Source organism: Medicago truncatula, chromosome 1 (assembly GCF_003473485.1).
Source record: "Medicago truncatula cultivar Jemalong A17 chromosome 1, MtrunA17r5.0-ANR, whole genome shotgun sequence".
In the NCBI taxonomy this organism is placed as follows: domain Eukaryota; kingdom Viridiplantae; phylum Streptophyta; class Magnoliopsida; order Fabales; family Fabaceae; genus Medicago; species Medicago truncatula.
This window is the reverse complement of record NC_053042.1, coordinates 17,808,187-17,832,943: the sequence shown is the minus strand read 5'-3', so window position 1 is coordinate 17,832,943 and position 24,757 is coordinate 17,808,187. Positions and strand designations below refer to the sequence as shown.

Genomic DNA, 24,757 nt, shown 5'->3' with positions numbered 1-24,757 from the left:
CAAAAGACTATTTTGATTGATATCCCCGTAAACAATCTTTAGACTTTGAAATTTGATAGAAATTGGTTGGCGTCCAAGTTCAACTCATCTAAATTTTATTCTACATAAAAAAAATTATAGAAAGTTATGATTCTTTTCATTGAAGTATAGAAAGTTATCAATTTTCCTCTTAAAAAAAAAGTTATTAATGATTTAATTAAAAAAAAGAGAAAGTTTTTTGACAAGTAAAGAAGAAAAGAGAAAGTTTTTTATTAAATTAATCAAAGATATTTAATTGTCTCGATTGGTAAAGACAATGCATAATGTATGCAAAGTCGGGGGTTCAAACCCGGAAAAAAAATATCAAAGATATATATATATATATATATATATATATATATATATATATATATATATATATATATGTGTGTGTGTGTGAGACAAAAATAAACGACGATATTCATTCATTCATTCAAATTGATAGACTACATCAATACAATACAAATTCGCTAAAAACAAAAAAGATGAATTTGTGAACAAACTCACAACATCTATGTTAATAGCATAAAAACGACAAGGTACCTATGCCTACAAATATGATTAATAAGAGTATATTCAAGTCTCCGGAATCCTCATGTATCTGGATCTGCAACGTTGACGATGCCAAAGTCATTGTCATTGATCGGATCTGTACTTGCTCAAAGCTAATCTTTCAACCTGAATCAAATAAACACCGCACTAAGACGGGAAATAAAAAACACACCGCACTAAGACGGGAAATCGAAACAAACAAAGTCTTTCAGAGACGACGAAATCACAAAAACAAACGAAAGAAAACATAAAATATGTGAAATCACTTATTCAATTATGGTAGAAGGAAACAAAATCAGAGAGGTGATTTTTGGGTCAAAATGGAACCTAAATTACCCCTCTGACAACAAGTAGAAGAAAGTGGAAATGGGAAACTTGACTAAACCTTTTTCGGTGGATGAACTTAAGCCCGCGGTGTGGGACTGCGATAGTTTTAAGAGCCTGGGTCCAGATGGCATCAATTTTGGATTCATCAAGAATTTTTGGAACGAGATGAAGGATGATGTTGTGCGTTTTATCACTGAATTCCATAGGAATGGGAAGTTGTCGAATGGTATAAATTCTACATTCATTGCTCTTATTCCGAAAGTTGAGAGCCCTCAATCTTTGAATGAGTTTAGACCTGTCTCGCTGGTGGGGAGTCTTTATAAAATATTGGCAAAAATTCTAGTAAATAGGTTGAGACAGGTTATTGGGAGTGTTGTGTCAGATACTTAATCTGCGTTTGTTAAAAATAGGCAAATTCTTGATGGTATTTTGATAGCCAATGAGGTGGTGGATGAGGCGCGCAAATCTAAGAAATATCTTTTGTTATTCAAGGTAGACTTTGAGAAGGCGTATGACTCTGTTGACTAGGGGTACCTTGAGGAGGTAATGGTTAGTATGTCGTTTCCGACATTGTGGAGAAAGTGGATTAAAGAATGTGTTTGTACCGCCACGACTTCAGTTTTAGTGAATGGTAGCCCTACAGATTAGTTTCCCCTTGAGCGGGGTTTACGTCAGGGTGACCCTCTTTCCCCCCTTTTTTGTTTTTGTTAGCAGCATAAGGACTCAATGTGTTGATGCAAGCCTTGGTGGAAGCAAATATCTTTACGGGATACAAGGTGGGGGGCGCTAATCTAGTAGTAGTGTCTCATTTACAATTTGCTGATGACACGCTCTTGATAGGGAATAAAAGTTGGGCTAATGTTCGTGCTTTAAGGGCTGGTCTTGTGTTGTTTGAGGCTATGTCTGGTCTGAAAGTTAATTTCCATAAAAGCTCTCTGGTTGGGGTCAATATTAATGCCTCTTGGTTGTCTGAAGCGGCTTCTGTGTTGGGTTGCAAAGTGGGTAAAGTTCCGTTTCTCTATTTGGGTCTTCCGATTGGAGGCGATCCACGTCGGTTATTATTTTGGGAGCCTGTTGTTAATCGTATTAAATCTAGATTTTCTGGTTGGCATAGTCGGTTCCTCTCCTTTGGTGGTCGCCTGATTCTTCTCAAATCCGTCCTAACTGCGCTTCCTGTCTATGCTCTTTCCTTTTTCAAAGCTCCGTCAAGTATAATCTCTTCAATTGAATCTTTGTTAAATAAATTTTTTTGGGGGGGTAGTGAGGAAAAAAGAAAAATTTCTTGGATTGGTTGGAATTCTTTGTGTTTGAGGAGGGAGTATGGAGGGTTGGGTGTTAGGAGGTTGAGAGAGTTTAACATTGCTTTGTTAGGGAAATGGTGTTGGAGGTTGTTAGTAGATAGAGATGGATTGTGGCGTAAGGTGTTGGTGGTTAGGTATGGTGTGGAGGATGGTGGTTTGGAGGATGGGGGCCGAAGTTGCTCTTCTTGGTGGAGGGAGATAGTCAGAATTAGAGATGGGATAGGCGAGGGTGTGGAGGGTTGGTTTGCGGATTGTGTTAGGAGGAGGGTGGGAGATGGAGCCACAACATATTTTTGGCGAGATTAATGGTGTGGTAGTGTTCCTTTGTGTGAGCGTTTTAGGTGACTATATGACTTAGCTGTCAATAAAGTAATCACAGTAAGGAACATGTTCTTGTTGGGGGTGGAGGAGGATGGGGGAGCGTGGCAGTGGCGACATCGTTTATGGGTGTGGGAGGAGGATTTGGTAGAGGAGTGTAGAGATTTATTACTAACAATCTCTTTGCATGAAACAGAAACTGACAGGTGGTTGTGGTTACCGGATCAGACTAGAGGCTATACTGTTCGTGGTGTGTATGATATGTTGACATCATAGGAACAACCTCATGTTCATCAAAATATGGAGTTAATTTGGCATAAACAGGTTCCTCTAAAAGTTTCAATCATTGCTTGGCGGCTATTAAGGGATCGTTTACCTACAAAATACAATTTGGCAGAGCGCGGAATTCTACCTATGGAGGCTCGATTTTGTGTTATAGGGTGTGGGCATGTTGAAGATGTGACTCGTATGTTTTTGTCTTGCCCAATTTTTGTCGCATTGTAGCTTATGGCGTGGGCTTGGCTTTGTGTCGAAGGGGTAGATTCTCTTGCTATTTCATATCATTTTATGCAATTTATTGAATATGCAGGAGGCTTGAAATCCCATCGATCCTTATTCCATTTGATTTGGTTGCAATGTGTTTGGGTTTTATGGAATGAACAAAATGACAGGTTATTTAGAAACCGTCAAAGTTCTATGCCACTTTTGTTAGATAAAGTAAAATCTCATATCTTGTGGTGGTTGAAAGCTAGTAATGTGGTCTTTAATTTTGATACACATAATTGTTGGTCGAGCCCGCTTTTATGTATGTGCATCCATTGACTTTGTTGTAATTTGATAGTATGTTGCTCTTTCTGTGATTGTTATGACACCCGCCTTGTGCTTCAACAATTACGTTGTTCATGGTAATATAATTCATTTTTGTTTCTTCAAAAAAAAAAAAAAATGACGGTTAGAATTTGAGAAGTAGAGAAGAGAGAGAAAGAAAAGACAAACAATATCAAAGATATTTAATTAACCGATTATACAGCAAAAATTGACTAGTTTTTCCAGCACTACACTACAGTATCATACCTTGTCGGATCCCCAAACCAACAATCCAGACCCGAATATCATCCTTGTTTCTGCCTCCACTGTTGTTGACAATTCAAACCTCTCTTTCTTCCTTCATTACTCTTTATCGTGTTTACTACGTTTGATTCCTATACCTACCAAATAAACCCTCTCTTTACTCTTCAACTCAATTCTCACCCTCCCAAATCACTATCCACACCCTCTTCTTCCACACCCCATTTTTCATACAATAAACCACTTGGGTCTAACTTTTTACTCTCAAAACCTTGATTTCCACATCTGATTTGTGTAAAGTTTTCATCTTTACTTCAAACTAGAACTGGGTTTTGGTCCAAACAATCTCAACATCAAGGTTATGATTTAATTTTGATATAAATTTATACTCTTTTTTTTTTATGCTTTGTGTTTACTATGGCTTCTTATAAGAAACCACGTCTTAGAGATTTGGCTTTGCGTCGTTTATTATCTGTGGTGTTTCTTACTTTATGTGGGGTTTTGATATTGATATTTTTACTTGGATCAAATTCAAGTACAACTATTGAAACTAATGAATCACAAAGTGTTGATGATGGTGCTGGTTATCGTCGCGATTTGAAGTTTACGAAGATGCAAAATCTTCCACAGCAGAGTGATTTGTCGAAAAAATTGGAAAAGTTGAATTTGTTGCCACCAAGGAATTTGGATTTGTATCCAAATATTGGTAAAGATGCTATCATTGTTGTTTTGTATGTTCATAACCGGCCGCAGTATCTTAAAGTGGTTGTTGAGAGTCTTGCTAAGGTTGTAGGGATTAATGAGACTTTGTTGATTGTTAGTCATGATGGTTACTTTGAGGAAATGAATAAGATCATTAGTGGTATTAGGTTTTGTCAAGTTAAACAGATATATGCTCCGTATTCGCCTCATTTGTTTCCGAATAGTTTTCCGGGGGTTTCGGTTGGTGATTGTAAGGAGAAAGATGATGCGAAAGAGAAGCATTGTGAAGGGAATCCTGATCAGTATGGGAACCATCGGGCGCCGAAGATTGTGTCGTTGAAGCATCATTGGTGGTGGATGATGAATACAGTATGGGATGGATTGAGTGAGACTAGAGCGCATTCTGGGCATGTTCTTTTTATTGAAGAAGACCACTTTATATTTCCCAATGCGTATCGGAATTTACAGATTCTAACTTCGTTGAAGCCTATGAAATGTCCTGATTGTTATGCTGCAAATTTAGCACCTTCTGATGTGAACTCGAGAGGTGAAGAGTGGGATAGTTTAGTTGCGGAGAGAATGGGAAACATAGGTTACTCGTTTAATCGAACGGTTTGGAAGAAAATACACAATAAAGCTAAAGAATTTTGTTTCTTTGATGATTATAATTGGGATATCACTATGTGGGCGACTGTTTATCCGTCGTTTGGTAGTCCTGTCTACACGTTACGAGGCCCAAGGACTAGTGCTGTTCATTTTGGGAAATGTGGTTTGCATCAGGGTCAGGGGGAGAATAAGGCTTGCATTGATAACGGCATGGCGAACATTCGTGTAGATGATCATGATAAGGTTTCGAACATTGATTCAGATTGGGATGTTCATGTCTATAAAAATCAGCCTGGTTATAAAGCCGGGTTTAAAGGTTGGGGAGGTTGGGGGGATGACAGAGACCGTCACTTATGCTTGAGCTTTGCTGACATGTATCGCTCCTCCAAAGGCACTGTAACACCCTTGTAAGAGTTAAGTTTCTGGTAGCTTTCATCAATACTTGTTTTTATTTTTAATTTGGTCAACGTGAGGAAATTAGGTTCTTCGATATGTGAATTCACTTTACAAACAGTTTTAGGGTCCATAGTTAATTTGATAGTTAACACTGAATGGATTTTCTCTCATATTGGTTCTTCCTCAGACGAAAGAATCTTTTGTACTATGTTTTCATACATATCAGTCATTGGATCGGAAGGTATTCATAGTTATCCACTTATGCGAATTGGAGAGTAACTTTTTTGTATGCATCTTTGTGTCCTGTCTGTGTGACTTTGCAGTAAATGCTTAGCCTTTGATGCAATATGTCAAATGTTTAATTCCACTTTTATTTTTGACCAAAATGTTTAATTCCACATAAAATCTTCAATTTTTGCAGTAAACCCGAAACACCAAAGTAGTTCTACGCTTATATTGATCACTAAATTAGATGGACAGAGAAAGACAAGAACAAAAACAAGTCAATAGTAACAATACGAAATTTTCACCTTGTTTGTTCTCTTGTTCTGTGCCCTTTTTTCTATGGCTATTTTAGGTTTTCCACTGGAAACACACTAGCAGAAATGTAGTGTAACCCTTCCATAGATAACTTAAGTCAGATCTTATGTTTTATGTTTTCTAAACCGCTTGAATTCATGCACCGTTGCTCTGTTACTTCATGTTTTGTTTCTTTTCTGTAGATTGTGAAAATTTATGTGAATATATGTATCATAGTGTGTGGCGAATTGTGCAAGTGTTTTAAACCCTAGTGTATTGAGTTCGTTTCTTACTAAAAAAAAGTAGTGCGTGGAGAAGTATAATAGGTATGGTCAGGATGAGTTAACATTAGAATTTGGGGTTTACTTCAGTACCCTGTTCTTGGTTCCCTGCTATTGTAGGATGCATTTGATTTACAACAACTACTGTTTGATAGCTTTTTAAATGTTACAAAATCATTAGTACCCTGTTATTGGTCCACATGTATGCTGTGTTGACACAGTCATATGTTTTCCTCTTAGCATCTTCCTCTAAACAGTAACCGATACTCAAATTATTGATGACTAGGAAAGTAGAAGTTAACAACATTTTGGCAATTACTAATTGAACTTAGAGTACATTATTTATTGGCGCATTACTAGGAGAGTAGGAAATTCTATAAGTAGTGTTACAAGCTTTCATATACCTTCGCTCAATGATTCCTTGAGTAGCACTAAATAGTAATAATTAGAAATTTCAACATATATAACAATGTTTCATGAGAGGTTATGATTGTTCAAGTAGTCTATTTTGCAAAGATGCACTTGGGCCAAGTTATGGGGATCTGACATGGTTAGTCGTGAGGTTAGGTAATTGTGTTATAGGCTCCTGGCATTGCTCAAAAACTAATCGGATTTATCAGATTGTAACTCCCGATCGCACAAAATCTATTGGGAGTTACGACAAAGGGGTTGATGTGGCTAGTTTATATATTTAAGAAGTCTTGGTCGTTGAATTAATCCAACGGCCGAGAGTTCGTTGGAGAAGGGGGGCTGCCCATGAGAATATAGGTGTTTTGTGCAAATTGAGTGAACATTGTTCTATTAATCATTTGAATATTATTCTCTTGTACTTTTATTGCAAAATTACTACTAATTCATTCATAATACAAGCACCTTAAAATATTATTATTTTACAAAAACAAAAGCAAAGATTTAATCTATCTTTGATGTGTAGATCATAAATAAATTTTTAGCATTTTCAATTTAGAAAAATCTTAGCATGTGCATCAGTAAGTAACTGTTAATATTTTCCAAAAGTTGTGAAAGAAAATGGTTTAAAAAACAAAAGGCTAAGAACAATGGCTAATAACCATCATATTCATAGTTTAAGGTTCAAAAAACAGGATCTTCTTGATATAATCAAATTATACGTGATCTTTCATTATGATTTGTCATTTTTTTTTTTATGGTGTCTTGGGTTCGAGCCCCAAACCTTGAATATATTATGCATTGTCCTTGTCAACTGAGCTAAGCTCACGGGGACTTTTGCCATTTTTTTTTAATGCAGGCTATCAGTGATTGATGCCGCTCACATATGCTTTTAATCTTAAGATAATGCAGTAATCACACAGCCTAAAATGAATGATGGCAAATCAAATAGTATCAAATTGATGAATGATATCTCAAGTTTTTGATAAAAGTGGAAAATGAACAATATCAATTATTGTTGAACTCCAAGAATTTGATTAAGTGGTAAAAATACATATTTTGAATATGAGATTTCGGGTTCAAACTCCGCTCTGCCTTTAGGGAGATAAATATAAATACATTTGTAAACGTTCTTTGATCCTAAAGATAAACTTTAGATCCGGGACTCCAGGTTCACACTCATCTTTTATTTTATTTTTATAAAAAGATAATCACAAGTTTGTTAAAATAACAACTACTTTAATCACTTTAAATATCAAAATCTCTAGTTTTGTGTGTTATCTACAAATTGAAATTATATGACAACTCATTTTTTGTGTGTTATCAAAATCAATGATGGAAAATCAAATAGTATCAATTTGATAAATGATATCTCAAGTTTTTGATGAAGTGTATAATGAATAATATCAATTATCGATTACCAAATCAAATGTAGATATCAATTATCGTTAAACTCCAAGCATTTGATTAAGTGGTAAAAAGACAGAATGAAAGGGATTTCAAGTTCAAGCTCCATTGTTGCTATCAGGGGTGTGCAAAAAATCTAGATTACTTGAACTGAGTTAGAACCAAACTGGAACTGTGTCAAAAAAACCAAATTCATTTATTAAAAAACTAAACCAGTCCATTTTTAGAAAAACTAATAAAATCTGTATCCACTTATTAGAACCGGTTTAAGACATGAAGTTAACCACACAGAAGAATAACTGAGGCTTTCCTCATAAAATCCCTCCTTCTCAGAATTTATTTACTAATATTCTTTCCATAAAATCAAATAATAGAAGATAAGCATGGTGGAGATGTGTTTATGTATGCACATGACTGCAAACCTTTTACTTGGGATAGAATTTCTGTTTCTCTTGAATTCCAAATTTCTTCTACTTTTATTCATTTTTTTATTTTAATTTTATAGAATTACTAATAAACTCTCCTTTTTTTTTTTTTTTTTTTTTTTTTTTTTACGTTTGACTTTACGTTAGTTTCAATTAGTTTAAAAAAAAAAAATAGGTGTAGTACCAGTTTACAGTTTAATGAAAACCAATTTTAGAATGAGTTTAAGAGAAAACTGGATATAGCAGCCATCTGTTTGTAAACCGTTTTTTAAATCCAAATCCGGACCGAACCGGTTTGTAACCACTTTGAAAAAAATGGTTTGGTTAGCAAACCAGAACCATTTAAATGGATTGGTTTAAGTGATATGGTTCCCTTGCACAACCCTAGTTGCCATTAGAGGGAGGTAAATATAATTACATTTGTAAAAGTTATTTGATGATCTTAAAGACAGAAGAAATGATGTAACAAAGCATAAATAAATAAGCTTAAATAAATAAATGAAGTAAAAAAGTGAGATATTTGTAAAAAGAATTAAACTATTGGAATAGGTTTGCAAGGATAAAGTCTCCTTAGTCCTTCCCTTCCCAAATTAATCAAGCAATAATCAACACTTTCAAAATGAATCAAATTGAGTTATGGACCATAATTAATTATAATATTACAAATCTTTCTGAAGGACCACAAAGTTGCACATGCATGATCATCACTATATCTCACACACAGAATGAGTTTCCATAAACAGCAAAATAATAATGACAGAAATGTGGAAAAATGATATTGACTGAATGTCATATGTAGAAATATAAATGGACTATTACCAACCCTTATTCTTTGAAGGAAACTAGCAATTAATTAAGGAAGAAAAATGAATAATGTTTTAAAATCAAATTCATCAGTAACCAGCCAAGAAACTCTCATCTCTCTCTTTTCTTGAACTTGCAGGTAACTCCCAAAATTCCCTTTCTTTCTTTTTTTTGTTCTCTTTTGAAATATTTTTTGTGATTTGATAATTTATATAGGTTTTTTTTTTAGGTGATTTAAAAAGGTTTATCATATCTATGACAACCTTATAGTCAAATAAATGTAGGATATTGAATTTCCTTGAGAAATTTATTTAAAAACTTGTTGGTTTTGAATATCAAGAAAAGTCTTGAATTTTCAAGGGGTGCTATAATTTGAATATAATTGGCATTTTCAGATATCCAAGTTGTAACTAAGATGGCCAAGGATTACCCAGATTTCTTCAAGGTTTTTTCCACAGAGAAGCACACTGAAAGAATGGTACGTGCTTGCTTCCTCTGATGTTTTTTCTTCCTTAAGTGATCTCCTCAGAGTTTATTAAGTGTATTGAAAATAACTTGTGATGTAGTAGTTATTAACTACTAATTTTTATTTTTTTAAATCTATTGCAGCGTATCCCAAATGCTTTTGTGAACTTGATGCGTTCAAAAAGGAAGGTAATAAAGGATTTTATCCTAAGAGATCGTAGAGGAAGAGATTGGCATGTCAAAGCTCGTCTTATTGGCGATGAGCTTTATTTTGACGGTGGCTGGAAGCAATTTAGAGAGGAAAATTCTTTAGAGGAGGATGATTTCCTTGTTTTTACACATATTGAAAATACCGTATTCAGGTTCAAAATTCTTGAACTATCATCGATGTGTGAAAAGAAGAAGGTAAGTGTCGTGGAGGAAAATAACAATATGGAGGATGAGGAAGAGGTAAATGATGGTGATGACGATGATGAGGATGATGATTATGAATATGATGCTGCTGCTGCTGCCGATGATGATGGTGATGACGACGACGAGAATGAAAGAATGTATAAGGAAATTAGTAGAAGTAAACATCAACATTGTAGAACCTGCTGCAAGTGCAAAGCTGGTAAGTTTTGACATCATTCTATATCAGTTTGTGCATGCATGAGTCAGAACTTATCTGATGATTTATTTTGGTTTAGGGAACATTGGGAGCAGCTCTGCACGATCAAAACTTGAAGATGACGAAATTGATGCTGAAATATATATTCAACCGGGAAATCCTCACTTTATTGCAAAATATATTCATTCCAGACCTAATGAATTGGTAAAATTCTTTATGTCCATTACTTTTTTTTTGACATGGAAGCATAGTTAAACGAGTGATTAGTCCATTTGCTTAACCCTAGGTAGAGGAGTTAGTCGAAATTTTCACCTTCGACTTGTCATTTCTTATCAATTTTCCTTTGTACTCTATGCCTGTCTAGTTATTCTCTTTATTACCTTTATGTCCAAGTTGTTGCAATTTTAGTTTTCTTAACTTACGATCATTTCATGTTACTTCTTTGATGTACTTATTATGCAATCACGCTTCACATTTGAAGTTTATTCCAAAGAATGTTATCAAGGATTTCTGCCTCTGCTTCACAAAACATGTCACCCTTGAATGTTGCCACTGTAAGGTATAATTCTAATCATTAGCTTTTATTTTTCACATTTATGAACTGATGTCATTTTTGTTTAATGTGTTGATAATTTGATATTTCAGTTGCATTCATCCTTTTTTGGTTATGATAGGACATTCAGAGCAATGACTTAGCAGCCTATCATCACATCTTGCCACAAATCAGCACAATACATATCGAAAAGAGAGGCCAAGTACGTACATGGAGAGATGGTCGAGTACGTGTGCTAGGGTGGGAAGATTTTTGTAGAAAGAGCAAGATCACAGAAAATGATAGTTGCTTATGCGAGATTGTGCTGCGTGAAGATGGAACAATCAGAATTTTAAGGGTGCACGTTGTTAGGAAGGAATGAACCAAACTGCAATACAATAGTACTGATGTTAACTTGAAACTTCTAAGATGGAACTTGTTTATTTATAAAACATTTTTATCAAGTGTGCTTTTATAACTTCTAAAATGGTGTTTGTAATGACTATGATGACCATTTTTATGACTTATTGTATAATTATTTAGCTTGCACTGACCATTACACAATCATTTGTGTGGTTTTACATTGGAAGACAACAATGCACAATGGTTGAAATATTATTGCTACATTCCCTTTGAGTCATTGCTTATTATTGTTCTACATGATCATTATATTGATCCCTCATTTATCTATTATATGCGTCAATTGGAAAGGAAGAAAGTTTTAGTTTACCATAGTTTGAGCTGCAAGGTTAACAGTCAAGAATTAGCCTTAAAATCCCCGAACTTGTTTACAACAAACTTGGAGTAAACTCCCGTAAAGAAACATCCGACAGTTTGTAGATAGTTTGGTTCGGTTCATCATGCTTAAGTAGTTTGATTCTGTAACTATAAAAACAATTGGTTCAGTCTGTTAAAAAAGAACTGTTTTTTTCCAGTTCAGTACGATTTTCTTACCGAACCAAACCACGAACAGTCCTAAAAGTGATAATTAACACAGTCTTGAATTTTAAAAAACGACAAACAAACGAGAACTAAAGAAATTCTTCTAAATTTAGTGAGTTTTGATCAAAAAACAAACATGTCATAGACCATCTTAATATTACTAAAGCAAAAAACCAGGGAAACCAAACAAGTACTACTTCCTATTGTTTAATAAAACTTTATGCTTTGATTACAAAAACCAATTAATTGTCTACTTCTCCAATTGTACCAAAGTTTTTCTTGTAAGGTACGATTAGACAATTCTTACTGTCTCCTTTAAAATCAATCTCCTCAATCACTTCTTCAGTAGTTAAATCAAAACAAGCTACTTTACCATTTATTTGACTTAAGAATATTTTGCCCTTCATCCAAACATCAAGAGACAGATCAATCCAAGGCATAGAACCAAATTCGAAGAGTTTAGTCCATGATTCCTTGACACCGATTTCACCCAAAACCGATATGTTGAAAAACTTGTCATCATAACATTTTGTTGTTAGTGCAATGTACCCATTCAATACCATCAAATTAGAAAAAGATCTGGCATGGCAATCTACGGGCGTAGTGAAAAACATCTCATTGCTCAAGTTGTATGACACAACCGAAAATGTTTTCCCATCAGAAAGCCCAAACCAATGGCACATCCCATTCAAGTACACATTAGTGGTATTAGAGTTAAGAACTGGCATATCAACAACAAGTCTTCTCCAAGAGTTACTTCTTAGGCTATATATCTCCCAGAACGGGTCAGGTGTCATAGGCAAATCTTCTTCCCGAACACGACCATCTAATATAGGATGAAAACTTACATGTTGAATAACCTTGTAGTCATCTGTAACATGGTCATAACCAAATGCACGAAGATGAAAGACATCGACAAAATTAGGCAGACACTCGGAAAGCCTAGGAGGAATGACCTTATTTTCACCAGTAGTAGGATTCCAAAGTGCTACATTGCTATGATCCACATGGTCATATACACAAAGAATGCCATTGATAGATGAACCTAAAACAAGATGAAAAGTATTATCAAATTGAGGCGGCAGATCCAATTTGACCTCGTTCTCAAACTTCTCACCCGAAATGGAATAAAACAAACTTGGAAAGACAACCCAAATGAAGAGGAAACACACATCATCATCATGATCATCATCATACGGTGAATGAGATTTGGTAACAAGATTGTTGCGGAACTTTTGAATGAAATTAGGGCTTTGAAATAAAAGAGACCATGATTTACGAACGCAAGTAAATCGCTTGAGAGACTTGATAGGGAGTTTAGAGAGAATACCGAATGCAATATCATCATGTATATAGCTGCTAGTGCAACTAACCTTCTTCCGATTTGGAACCAAAGCCATAGATTGATTGAAAGAGTTGTGGAACAATTGAACGGATGAAAAGGGTAGCAGCAAAGCAAAGCGAAAACCCTATCTATGTTATGGTAATTATACCCCTTCTTTCCGTTCTTTTCTTTGTAAAAGAATCAATATTACTCTGCATCGCACAAATTAAGGAATCAAATAAAGTAGTCAAATGTCATGACATTTTTACCACATTATCTTAATCAACTATTGATTTGTTTATTTTGGAAGTAGTGTAACGTAGTACTCCCACTTGTCCTATTTACAAGAAACAATTTACTTTTTAGATACATTAAATAATTTATGTATTTCGTTTAGGTTCTTGACTAGATACATACATTATTCAATGTATCTAAAAAGTCAATTTTCTCTTGTAAATAGGACCGGAGGGAGTATTAATTGAAGGGTACAATTGTAAAGAAAAAATTATTATTGCATTGGAAACTGAAAGTGACATTCATTTTAAAATAATATTTTTGGCTAAAACGACATTCATTTTGAAACGGATGGAGTATTTTACACTACAATAATTTTTTGATTTTTTTTTAACTACAGTAATAGTTTATTTAGATATTCAATAAGTATTTCTTATTTTTAATCCATTTCATATATTGTGCATAAAAGGGTTGTATTTTACAGTATGGACTTTGAATTGCTGCATAAAAGAGGTTTTTTTTTTTTTTTTTACGGATCGAAAAATTTTAAGCAGTGTAGGCAACTCATTTAATTTTGCAATTTTTTTTTTTTAAGGAAAGCAAAACTAAAACAAGTATGTGTGTGTAAATATACATCATATTTTTTTTTAACAAAATAACGATATTCATTCATTTAAATTGATAGAATATATCGATCAATACAATGCAAATTCGTTAAGAACAAAAGGAATGAATATGTGAACAAACTCACAGTATCCATGTTAATAGCATAAAACGATAAAGTACAAAAGTCTACACATATGACTATATTCAAGTCTATGGAATATCCATGTCTCTGGATCTGCAACGTGGATGATGCTAGTCATTGATTGAATATGCACTGAATCGAAGCTGATATGACAATCTGAATCGAACAAATACCTGAACGAAACAAGAAAAACAAACAACGCCGCACAAAGACAACGAACAAACCAATATCGCACTATGATGATGAAATCACAAAATAAAAAACGAAATAGATGTGAAAATCACTTTTTTTAAGGAAAGCAAAACTAAAACAAGTATGTGTGTGTAAATATACATCATATTTTTTTTAACAAAATAACGATATTCATTCATTTAAATTGATAGAATATATCGATCAATACAATGCAAATTCGTTAAGAACAAAAGGGATGAATATGTGAACAAACTCACAGTATCCATGTTAATAGCATAAAACGATAAAGTACAAAAGTCTACACATATGACTATATTCAAGTCTATGGAATATCCATGTCCCTGGATCTGCAACGTGGATGATGCTAGTCATTGATTGAATATGCACTGAATCGAAGCTGATATGACAATCTGAATCGAACAAATACCTGAACGAAACAAGAAAAACAAACAACACCGCACAAAGACAACGAACAAACCAATATCGCACTATGATGATGAAATCACAAAATAAAAAACGAAATAGATGTGAAAATCACTTATTTCAATAAAATGAAAAGAGAAAAAACAAGGAAAATAGATTGTTGAACGAGAAAAAACTAGGCTTTTAGTAACAGCTCACAATTGAGAAAGAGAAAAGTTAGATGTAGTAAATATACATCATAATTGTTCTCTACAATTTCTAGAGCTGTCAAAACGGGCGGCCTGGCCCTAAACGGGCCAGCCCTAGCGGGCTTCGGGCTTTAGTGGGCTGGGCCAAAAAGCCTGGTTGACAAAACGGGCTTGAAATATACTACCCGAGTCCGGCCCTACACGGGCCGGCCCGTATTAAAAATTATATTTTTATTTTTATTTTAAAAAGTAATATAAAACACTGCTATAATTTTTTTATAAATAATATTTTTAATATGTTTAAATAATATCTAGCACAAAAATAAATTGTAAACATTTTCGTACAAACGTCGTAAACTAAAACGACGAGGAAAATGATTTTAAATAAATTAGATATGTTATGGTTATAGATATTTATATATTCGATCTTTAAAACTATAAATAACGAAATGAATAAATATAAAATATTACATTTGTATTTGTGTTAATTCATTGAATTTTCACTTTTGTTTTTTACTTTGATAATCAACTAAGTAAATAAGTATTTGAAAAATATATATAATTTATAGATTTTTTTTTTGTTATGGGGGCTAACGGGCTACCCGCGACCCATTCAGGCTAGCCCTAACGGGTACCGGACTTTTAAGGGCCGGGCTAAAAATTCCTATTAAAATTCAGGCTCAATATTTTAGACCCAATCCTTATATTTATTCGGGCTAAACGGGCCGGCCCATTTTGACAGCTCTGACAATTTCTCATATTTATGATATATTGAATATTTTTTCATTTTCATTGTCAATGAAATATAAACGAATTGAAAAGGAAACCAAATTTCTCATTTTTGTTCTTTGGGTTCTCGTTCGTCATTTTTTCGATTTGGTAAAAGTAAAATATTATTAATTTTGATTTTTTTCTTTAGAAAGATGAAGTGAAAATATTCACTTAAAAATCTACACACATAAATGAGAATCTCCAATTCGAACTCGGACCATGATATATAGTTTAACATTAATAAATTAATTGTGTAGATTTCTCTGATAATTTATAGTGCAGGCCAATAACTTAATTAAATTTTAGTATCGTTCCTTATTTTTGTTCCATAATATATATATATATATATATATATATATATATATATATATATATATATATATATATATATATGTGTGTGTGTGTGGGATCTTTGTAAAAGACTAAGAGTGAACAAGAGAAACTAAGGATATGAGTATGACAATGAAAATTGGTGGTTCTGATAGGACACTGGTTTTGGGCCAAAGTCAAACAACAAAACTTAATAGGGAGGTTAGGGGAAGCGAGCTTCTAATGTGGCGGATTGTTAGAATGTACGACGGATTATAGAGATCGAGGTGGAGCATTAAGGTATTTGCAAAATATAAGCTATTTGCACACAGAAATGGCAGTCATTGAATAAACCAAAACGACCATGCATACAATTTGAATCGAAAGAAGAACAATATATATGCAGTAGAAAATAGAGTAGAACATTGAAAGAAAGATTGATATCACAATGGTTTATAACCAAAAAAGATACACTTGATAGTTAATATAACATGGGAAAATGACAATATTGTGTTGAAATGACCTCATAACATTCTACTTGGTCACAAAATCTGGAATCCTAATAACTATACTCATAAAAATCTGTCACTTCTTTATCTGGCCAATGGGAAGAAGGTTTTTCTTATAAATTGCCAAGTCACAATATAAGTGATTCACTTTAACACCCAAATCTTCAATTGTTTGGGTAATTAAGTCAAAACAAGCCAATTCATTCTCGTTTCTAATCAACAATATATCACCATTCTTTCGTACGCCTATAGGACGCTCAACACTAGGCAAAGGGCCAACAATGAAGAGTTTTGTCCACGATTCACTAACGCCAGGTTCACCCAAAACATATATGTGAAAATAAGTTGTCTTTACATGCTCAAAGATTATAGAAACAAACTCATTTATCACCACTAAGTTAGTGTATAGATGCACCCAATTATCGGAATAATTTCCTTTCGTATATAAGGGTAAAAGTGTAGTACAGAACACTTCGTTGCTCAAGTTGAAGGAAACCATGGATGTAACATCATAATCCTCCCCCACACACCAATGGCACAATCCACTCAAGTAGACCTTAAAATATCCTTCATATGTAGGCATTTCAAGATGAAGTCTTTTCCAAGAGTTACATTTTACACTATAAATCTCCCAAAAGGACCTTGGTGTCGTTGGCAGATAAGTCCAATCAACACTGTCATTAGGTTGATAATAAGAAATGTTAACATGACGAACAATCTTATAGTCGTTATTAACATGGTCATAACCAAATCCATGAATATCAAATGAAAAACATTTATAAAATAAAAATTGAACAGGGCTAGGAGGAACAAACTTCAATTCCTTAGTAGCTGGATTCCATAATTTAATATATTCATGATAAAAATCAGATAAACAAAGAATGCCGTTGATACCAGAATCCAACAAATGAGTATAAGTACTATCATCTTCCAATTTGACCCGATTCTCAAACTTCTCATCAGAGAGGAAATACAAAGTGGAACCATGTTGATCATATGGCAGTATCTCCTTTATATTTAGGAAAAGACATGTGTCATTGTACAATGATCGATGCATAAATATGAAATTGTTGCGAAACATTTTCATGAAATGAGGATCTTCAAATAAAAGAGACCATGACTTGCATGCACAAGTAAATCGCTTGAGAGATTTAAGAGGTAGTTTGGAGAAAATAACGAAGGAAACATCGTCAGGAACATAGTTACTACTACTAACCTTGTAATTATTTGAAGCAGTATATTTCTTTCTCAAACTTCTCCATGTTGAAGTGAATTCTCTGAGCAACAGAAAAGCTGAGATTGAAACAATTACAATATATACCAGTAAATAGTAAATGGAGAGCATGGTGATCCAAAATGGAGACACAACAGTATTTGTGATTTGTGACAGACGAAACAGTTGGAGCAGAATAGGGTTTTATAATAGAGCTGGTTTGTATGCTTCAATCTTTAGATCATTAAGCCATATAAATACTACTTGTGAGTTACTAAATGTGTGTGTGGCGCTTCAATTTTTTCCAAGACTAACAATTAATTATTAATTAAACAGTGTCTGCCACAAAATGTCTTTTCCTTTGCCTACTATCAATAGGATTTGGAAATTTGTGCCAGCAACATACATTCATTGGATATGCTCCAAGTAGATGTAAATTATTTTCAGGTTCCAAAGACGGGTGTTATTACTTGCCTTGGTAACAACAAGGGAGTTTATTGTGGGTCTTGTATATATAACTCATTTTCTAATACTCCCTCTGTTCATTTTTAAGTGTCTCTTTTGGAGAATTTTTTTATTTCTATTTAACTGTCACTTTCAAAGTTCAATGCAACATTAAATGTTGTTTTACCAATATTATCCTTAGTTATTTATTACGGAGAGAGAAATATATGAAATGAGTTGTTAAATGAATAAGGTCATTATAATAAAAGTATAACTTATTGCATCAAAAGTAGTAACAAATTACTGATTGTCTTGGTTTGTGTAAAATATAAAAAAAGTGACAATTAAAAAGGAACGGAGGGAGTAAAAACTTACTTCAGGGCAAGACAAACTCGAAACAAGGCAAGTAATAGCTCCAACTGTACAGTGTTTGATTTGTAAAAGTACTTCAGGGCAAGACAAACTGGAAGCAAAGGGGAAGACAAAAAATGAAATTATTGTCTCTCACAAAACCACATCACAAATTGTTCAAATTTAAATTTCAAGGAAACTAATTTTCGATAATAATATAAATGGTTAATTGTTCAAATTGGTCATGTAATACACGCGAAGTTTAAAAAATAATCGTGTAAAAATAAAAACACATATTTTACTCTAGTAATTTGGGATTCTTCATAGTCTAAAAAATTCATGGTGAAAATTCTTACATATTCTAACCATGCCTACAAAATTGGGGAACAACATTTGATCCGTGAGTATATGGTTAGTCGGAACAAAATTGCAATTTTGCACATTTTTGTTGAAAAATAAAAACAAATTGACCAATCTTCAAAATGCTATTAAACTTTGAAGATTGTTTCTATCTATTTTTGCAGATGTCTATAAAAACAATCAGATAAAAATTCGATTTCTAGGCCGATTTCCGTTGTTTTGTTTTTTGAGTTTCTAGCACTTTAAAAACTCATAATTTATTCATCCATTGTTGAAAAATTCTAGTTTTTTTGGAAGGCCTTATTTTAACATCTTTAACATGTCTACAAAAAATCATGAAAAAAATTCAATCTTTAAGTCACTTTTCTTGACTTCGCGTATATTATAGGAAAAATAAACAATAGTATAATGTAAAAAAGTGAAATATTTGTATAAAGTATTAAACTATTGGAAGACAGATAAGATAGGTTTGCATGGATAAAGTCTCCTTAGTCCTTCCCTTCCCAAATTAATCAAGCAATAATCAACACTTTCAAAATGAATCAAATTGAGTTATGGACCATAATCAATTATAATATTACAACTCTTTGAGAAGGACCACTAAGGTTGAACTAGCATATTAGTACTGCACTGCACATGTAAGATCATCACTATTACAGTGTGTATCTCACACCAAAGAATGAGTTTCCACAAACAGAAAAATAATAATGACAGAAATGTGGAAAAATGATATTGACTGAATGTTACAAGTAGAAATGAAAGTGGACCACTACCAACCCTTATTCTTTGAAGGAAACTAGCAATTAATTAAGGAAGAAGAAGGAATAATGTTTTAAAATCAAATACAGAAGCTACATTATTCATCAGTGACCAGCAAAGAAACTCTCATTTCTCTGTATTCTTGGACTTGCAGGTAACTCCCAAAATCCCTTTTCTCTATTTTTTTTGGTTCTGTTTTGGAATATACTGTGTGATTTGATAATTTATATAAGTTTTTTTTAGGGGATTTTATATAGGTTTATCATATCTAGTATTTTGTTTTATTTTGTTGATTTGCTACTATTTGATAATGTATTCTCATATTAGATATCTTTTATCATTTCAATTCCTTGAAAAATTTATTTGTTTTGAACATGAAAAAAAAAAAGTGTGAATTTTCAAGGTGTGCTATAATTTGAATATTGGTATTTTCAGATATCCAAATTGTAACTAAGATGGCCAAGGATTACCCAGACTTCTTCAAAGTTTTTTCCACAGAGAAGCACACTGAAAGAATGGTACGTACTTGCCACACCAGATTATTGTCCAATATATTTTTATTTTTATTTCGCAGACCGAAAATATAATATATATCAAATGATTGGACATGATTTCACAAATCAATGCGCGGCTTAGTGGTAGAATATCCTTTAACTATGGTCATTTTGCTGTAGTGCTTTTTTTGTTTTATCAGATCATCACATCAACAAAATAATCTATACCAGGCCAGTTCTTCATAATATTACCATGTGAATCAAGAACTGTGTATCCATTGATGTAGTGGCATTTTATCTTGCTAGAGACAAAGTTACGAGTTCATGATCATTCACAAGTGCAATGCAAAAGGAAAATAGAGAAGACGTAATGTACTACTACTGATTGGAACATATATATCAGAAAACATCTTTTCAATGACTATTTTGGTTGTACAGATGTATAAACAACCATTTATGTTTCAACAGTATAAACAAATCATATCAAAAACAAATCACACTTCTGCATCAAATATTCAGTCTTAATCAAAACAAATCGAGAAAAGATACTCAAGGTAACTTCACATTAAAGGGAAAATATCATGAGCAGAATGTATCAATGTTTCCTGAAATATATGGTACAGGGAAGAGCTCGTCCGTAAAAGGAGAACTAAATATCAATCCAACATGTCATAGAAAGATAATAAGCATTAAAATAAAACCAGGGAAACCAAACAAGTACTACTTCCTATTGTTTAATAAAACTTTATGCTTTGACTACAAAACCAATTAATTGTCTACTTCTCCAGTTGTACCAAAGTTTTTCTTGTAAGGTACGATTAGACAATTCTTACTGTCTCCTTTAAAATCAATCTCCTCAATCACTTCTTCAGTAGTTAAATCAAAACAAGCTACTTTACCATTTATTTGACTTAAGAATATTTTGCCCTTCATCCAAACATCAAGAGACAGATCAATCCAAGGCATAGAACCAAATTCGAAGAGTTTAGTCCATGATTCCTTGACACCGATTTCACCCAAAACCGATATGTTGAAAAACTTGTCATCATAACATTTTGTTGTTAGTGCAATGTACCCATTCAATACCATCAAATTAGAAAAAGATCTGGCATGGCAATCTACGGGCGTAGTGAAAAACATCTCATTGCTCAAGTTGTATGACACAACGGAAAATGATTTCCCATCTGAAAGCCCAAACCAATGGCACATCCCATTCAAGTACACATTAGTGCTATTAGAGTTAGGAACTGGCATATCAACAACAAGTCTTCTCCAAGAGTTACTTCTTAGGCTATATATCTCCCAGAACCGGTCAGGTGTCATAGGCAAATCTTCTTCCCGAACACGACCATCTAATATAGGACGCAAACTTACATGTTGAATAACCTTGTAGTCATTTGTAACATGGTCATAACCAAATCCACAAAGATGAAAGTCTTCGACAAAATTAGGTAGACGCTCGGAAAGCCTAGGAGGAATGACCTTATTTTCACCGGTAGCACGATTCCAAAGTGCTACATTGCTCTGATCCACATAGTCATATACACAAATAATGCCATTGATAGATGAACCTAAAACAAGATGAAAAATATCATCAAATTGAGGCGGCAGATCCAATTTGACCTCGTTCTCAAACTTCTCACCCGAAATCGAATAAAACAAACTTGGAAAGACAACCCAAATGAAGAGGAAACACACATCATCATCATGATCATCATCATACGGTGAATGTGATTTGGTAACAAGATTGTTGCGGAACTTTTGAATGAAATTAGGGTTTTGAAATAAAAGAGACCATGATTTACGAACGCAAGTAAATTGCTTGAGAGACTTGATAGGGAGTTTAGAGAGAATACCAAATGCAATATCATCATGTATATAGCTGCTACTGCAACTAACCTTCTTACGATTTGGAACCAAAGCCATAGATTGATTGAAAGAGTTATGGAACAATTGAACGGATGAAAAGGGTAGCGGAAAACCCTATCTATGCTATGGTAATTATACCCCTTCTTTCCGTTCTTTTCTTTGTAAAAGAATCAATATTACTCTGCGTCGATTTAGCCAATGGCACAAATTAAATTAAAGAATCAAATAAAGTACTCAAACGTCATAACATTTTTACCAATATTAAGGAATCAAATAGAGTAGCCAAATGTCATAACATTTTTACGAATATTATGGAATCAAATAAAGTAGTCAAATGTCATAACATTTTTACGAAATTATCATAATCAACTATTGGTTTGTTTTTCATTAAAGAAAAAATAATATTTTGGAAGTAGTGTAACGTAGTACTCCCTCCGGTCCTATTTACAAGAAACAATCTACTTTTTAGATACATTAAATAATTTATGTATTTGGTTTAGGTTCTTGACTAGATACATACATTATTCAATGTATTTAAAAAATCAATTTTCTCTTGTAAATAGGACCGGAGGGAGTATTAATTGAAGAGTATAGTACAATTGTAAATAAAAAGTTATTATTGCATTGGAGACTGAAAGTGACATTTATTTTGAAACAATTTTTTTTGACTAAAATAACACTCATTTTGAAACGGAGGGAGCACTTTAACTATAGTAATTTAACTACAGTAATCCCGTGCCCGACTGTCCGCTCTTTCTACTGCCCTAACACATGTAACTCATAAACAGTATGTTTTTCAACATCAATGTTGGTTTAGTTTTTCTTGATGTATCTTGCATAAAATTATTAGAATTAGAAGAATGATCAAGCTTGATCAAAAAGAGAAGGATCGAACTTGATAAAAAATGTAAGATATGTAATTCATGCACTTCTTTAACATGGATATACTTAGTTTTGTGATGCATACTCATCTATACATGGAGGATAAATATGCATGAAACATGAGTGACAGTTATGGGGATTGGTTTGATGAAGACATTAAACCTTTCCCTTCGCTAACACAATTTACAGAAAAAACAGTACATATATGCTATATATTATTTCTCAAGCCATTTGAGTCTGTCACAAATTACAAAATTAGGGAAATCAAACGAAAACCAATAAAAGAAATAAGAACAAAACTTTGACAACACATATAAGTCTTGCAAAGGACGAAGACATTTTAAAAAGAGTGAAAGAATATTTACACATTAGTCATGGCTACACATGACACGGCCATACAACTGTCCTACTGACCTATCTCCCAAATAGTTGTTTGGTTTCTTAGCTACACGACCATACAACCAAACATTTTCTCAATTCATCAATTATTCAGTGAAGTTTTTAGAGACATTTTTTTCTTATAAAAACATTTGATTCTATTTATTCAAATGTATATGTTTTACTAATGTAACGCCCACTTTCGTTTAATTATTTATTTAATCGAGTTTATGCAATTATATTATATTTTTATAATATATATGTGAGTTTTGTTGAATTAAGATGATTTAAGTTGATTTGGATAATTTGATGTGTTTTGATAAGATTATGAGACTTATTTTATTGTTAAATAAAATAAGATTTGATAAGGAAATAAAAATATTTAGTTGAGGGCTATTTTGAGATTTTAGAGAGTTTTGGGGGAGAAAGTGAGATAAGATAAGATATTAGGAAGAGGTATATAAGAGATAGACCTAGTTTTAGAAAAACATTGTTGTACGTACGTTTTTGGAGAAAAGGGAGAAAAAGCCAAGAGAAGAGAGAACCAAGAGAAGGGCTGCGATTTTCTTCATACAAGGTAAGGGTGAGACTAATAATTCAGTAATGTTAATTGTTGTAATTCTGATGATTAATTGACCAAGTTAGGATTGATTTAGAAAAGTTTTGGAATTAGGTCAAAATCCTAAAAATTGATGATCAAACGGTAAAATGGTGTTAGATTGATGTAGAAACCGTCCTATAACCTTAGAATATGTTTAGGCTGAATTCTGGGATTGAAACTAAGCTTAGAACTTTGTTAGATGATGATTTTCGTGTAAAAAGTGCATTCTGTCTGAGCCGAAATTCATCGCTCGCCATAGCGAGCTATGATTCTCGCCTCGCGAGTGATGAACTTCATCGCTTGCCATGCGTGTAACACCCCGTTTCCCAAAATCAATTTAATTATAATTATAAAATCAGAGTTCCACATTAAACGGCATGTCACACTACAAAATATAAATTCTTAAATAGATTAAAACTATTTAACAACATCCTTCATTAAACTGCAGCGGGAAATTCTTTAAATTAAACTCCATTATCCAAAATAATCTTGGCATTAAGCCGCAACATAAAAATCAACGATAAACATGGACTACGTTAACTTGTTCCAAAAATTGATACATAGGTAGAAATTTAAACTATAAATCCCATCCCACGCATCAGAGTCCTAGACACATAGAGCCACCACCAACTACTCAGGATCACCTGCAAGTTACCCATAGGAAGGGCAACATTTTCAAGCAGAAGGGGTGAGATTCACAACAAAATATAGATAAAGAATACATCAATTGAATCTAACACCCTATCATAATTCATCCACATTATTATTAATTTCATAACATCATTTTCGCATATTATTAATAATATTAATTCATACACCTCTCAACAATATATGCAACTTATCACCACTCCACTAAGACTCCTCTAAACTCCCATGCATGTGGTACCATAAATCAGGGCCGTGACCCACACCGCTGTCGAATGGTTAAAGCATTCTCAACAGGACATAAGTCCTCACCACTACACCACTTTGAGTAACTAGTACTCCACCACTTTGAACGACTAAGCATTCCAGAGCCGAAGCTCTC

General features: G+C 33.3%; 5 protein-coding genes across 7 annotated transcripts; 2 read left to right on the top strand and 3 right to left on the bottom strand.

The window, feature by feature from the left end:
* The first annotated feature begins 3,573 nt into the window (after window positions 1-3,573).
* On the top strand, window positions 3,574-5,581 carry LOC25483041 (alpha-1,6-mannosyl-glycoprotein 2-beta-N-acetylglucosaminyltransferase). Its single transcript, XM_013611685.3, is given in 2 exon segments — window positions 3,574-5,218; window positions 5,220-5,581. Coding segments are annotated over 2 exon segments (1,251 nt in total). The 5' UTR covers window positions 3,574-4,001; the 3' UTR covers window positions 5,254-5,581.
* A 2,923-nt stretch (window positions 5,582-8,504) lies between these two features.
* On the top strand, window positions 8,505-11,375 carry LOC25483040 (B3 domain-containing protein At1g49475). 3 transcript variants are annotated; one of them, XM_039834712.1, is made up of 6 exons: window positions 8,505-9,271; window positions 9,528-9,610; window positions 9,742-10,210; window positions 10,287-10,411; window positions 10,689-10,766; window positions 10,853-11,047. In XM_039834712.1, exons 2-6 carry the CDS (start codon window positions 9,548-9,550, stop codon window positions 10,901-10,903), a joined length of 786 nt encoding a protein of 261 aa, XP_039690646.1. In that variant the 5' UTR covers window positions 8,505-9,271; window positions 9,528-9,547; the 3' UTR covers window positions 10,904-11,047. The 3 variants fall into 3 exon arrangements, with proteins under 3 accessions (XP_039690646.1, XP_024631064.1, XP_013467138.1); XM_024775296.2 differs by having other exon boundaries at window positions 8,511-9,271; window positions 10,882-11,375; XM_013611684.3 differs by lacking the exon at window positions 8,505-9,271 and having other exon boundaries at window positions 9,361-9,610; window positions 10,882-11,375.
* Window positions 11,376-11,923: 548 nt separating this feature from the next.
* On the bottom strand, window positions 11,924-13,081 carry LOC120578112 (F-box/kelch-repeat protein At3g06240). The gene has a single exon (XM_039830240.1). The coding sequence runs from the start codon at window positions 13,079-13,081 to the stop codon at window positions 11,924-11,926; it is 1,158 nt and encodes a 385-aa protein (XP_039686174.1).
* A 3,374-nt stretch (window positions 13,082-16,455) lies between these two features.
* On the bottom strand, window positions 16,456-17,724 carry LOC25481441 (putative F-box protein At3g16210). The gene has a single exon (XM_013586072.1). The coding sequence runs from the start codon at window positions 17,722-17,724 to the stop codon at window positions 16,456-16,458; it is 1,269 nt and encodes a 422-aa protein (XP_013441526.1).
* Window positions 17,725-20,768: 3,044 nt separating this feature from the next.
* LOC120578108 (F-box/kelch-repeat protein At3g06240) lies at window positions 20,769-21,926 on the bottom strand. The gene has a single exon (XM_039830236.1). It carries the CDS (start codon window positions 21,924-21,926, stop codon window positions 20,769-20,771), a length of 1,158 nt encoding a protein of 385 aa, XP_039686170.1.
* Between the last annotated feature and the right edge of the window lie 2,831 nt (window positions 21,927-24,757).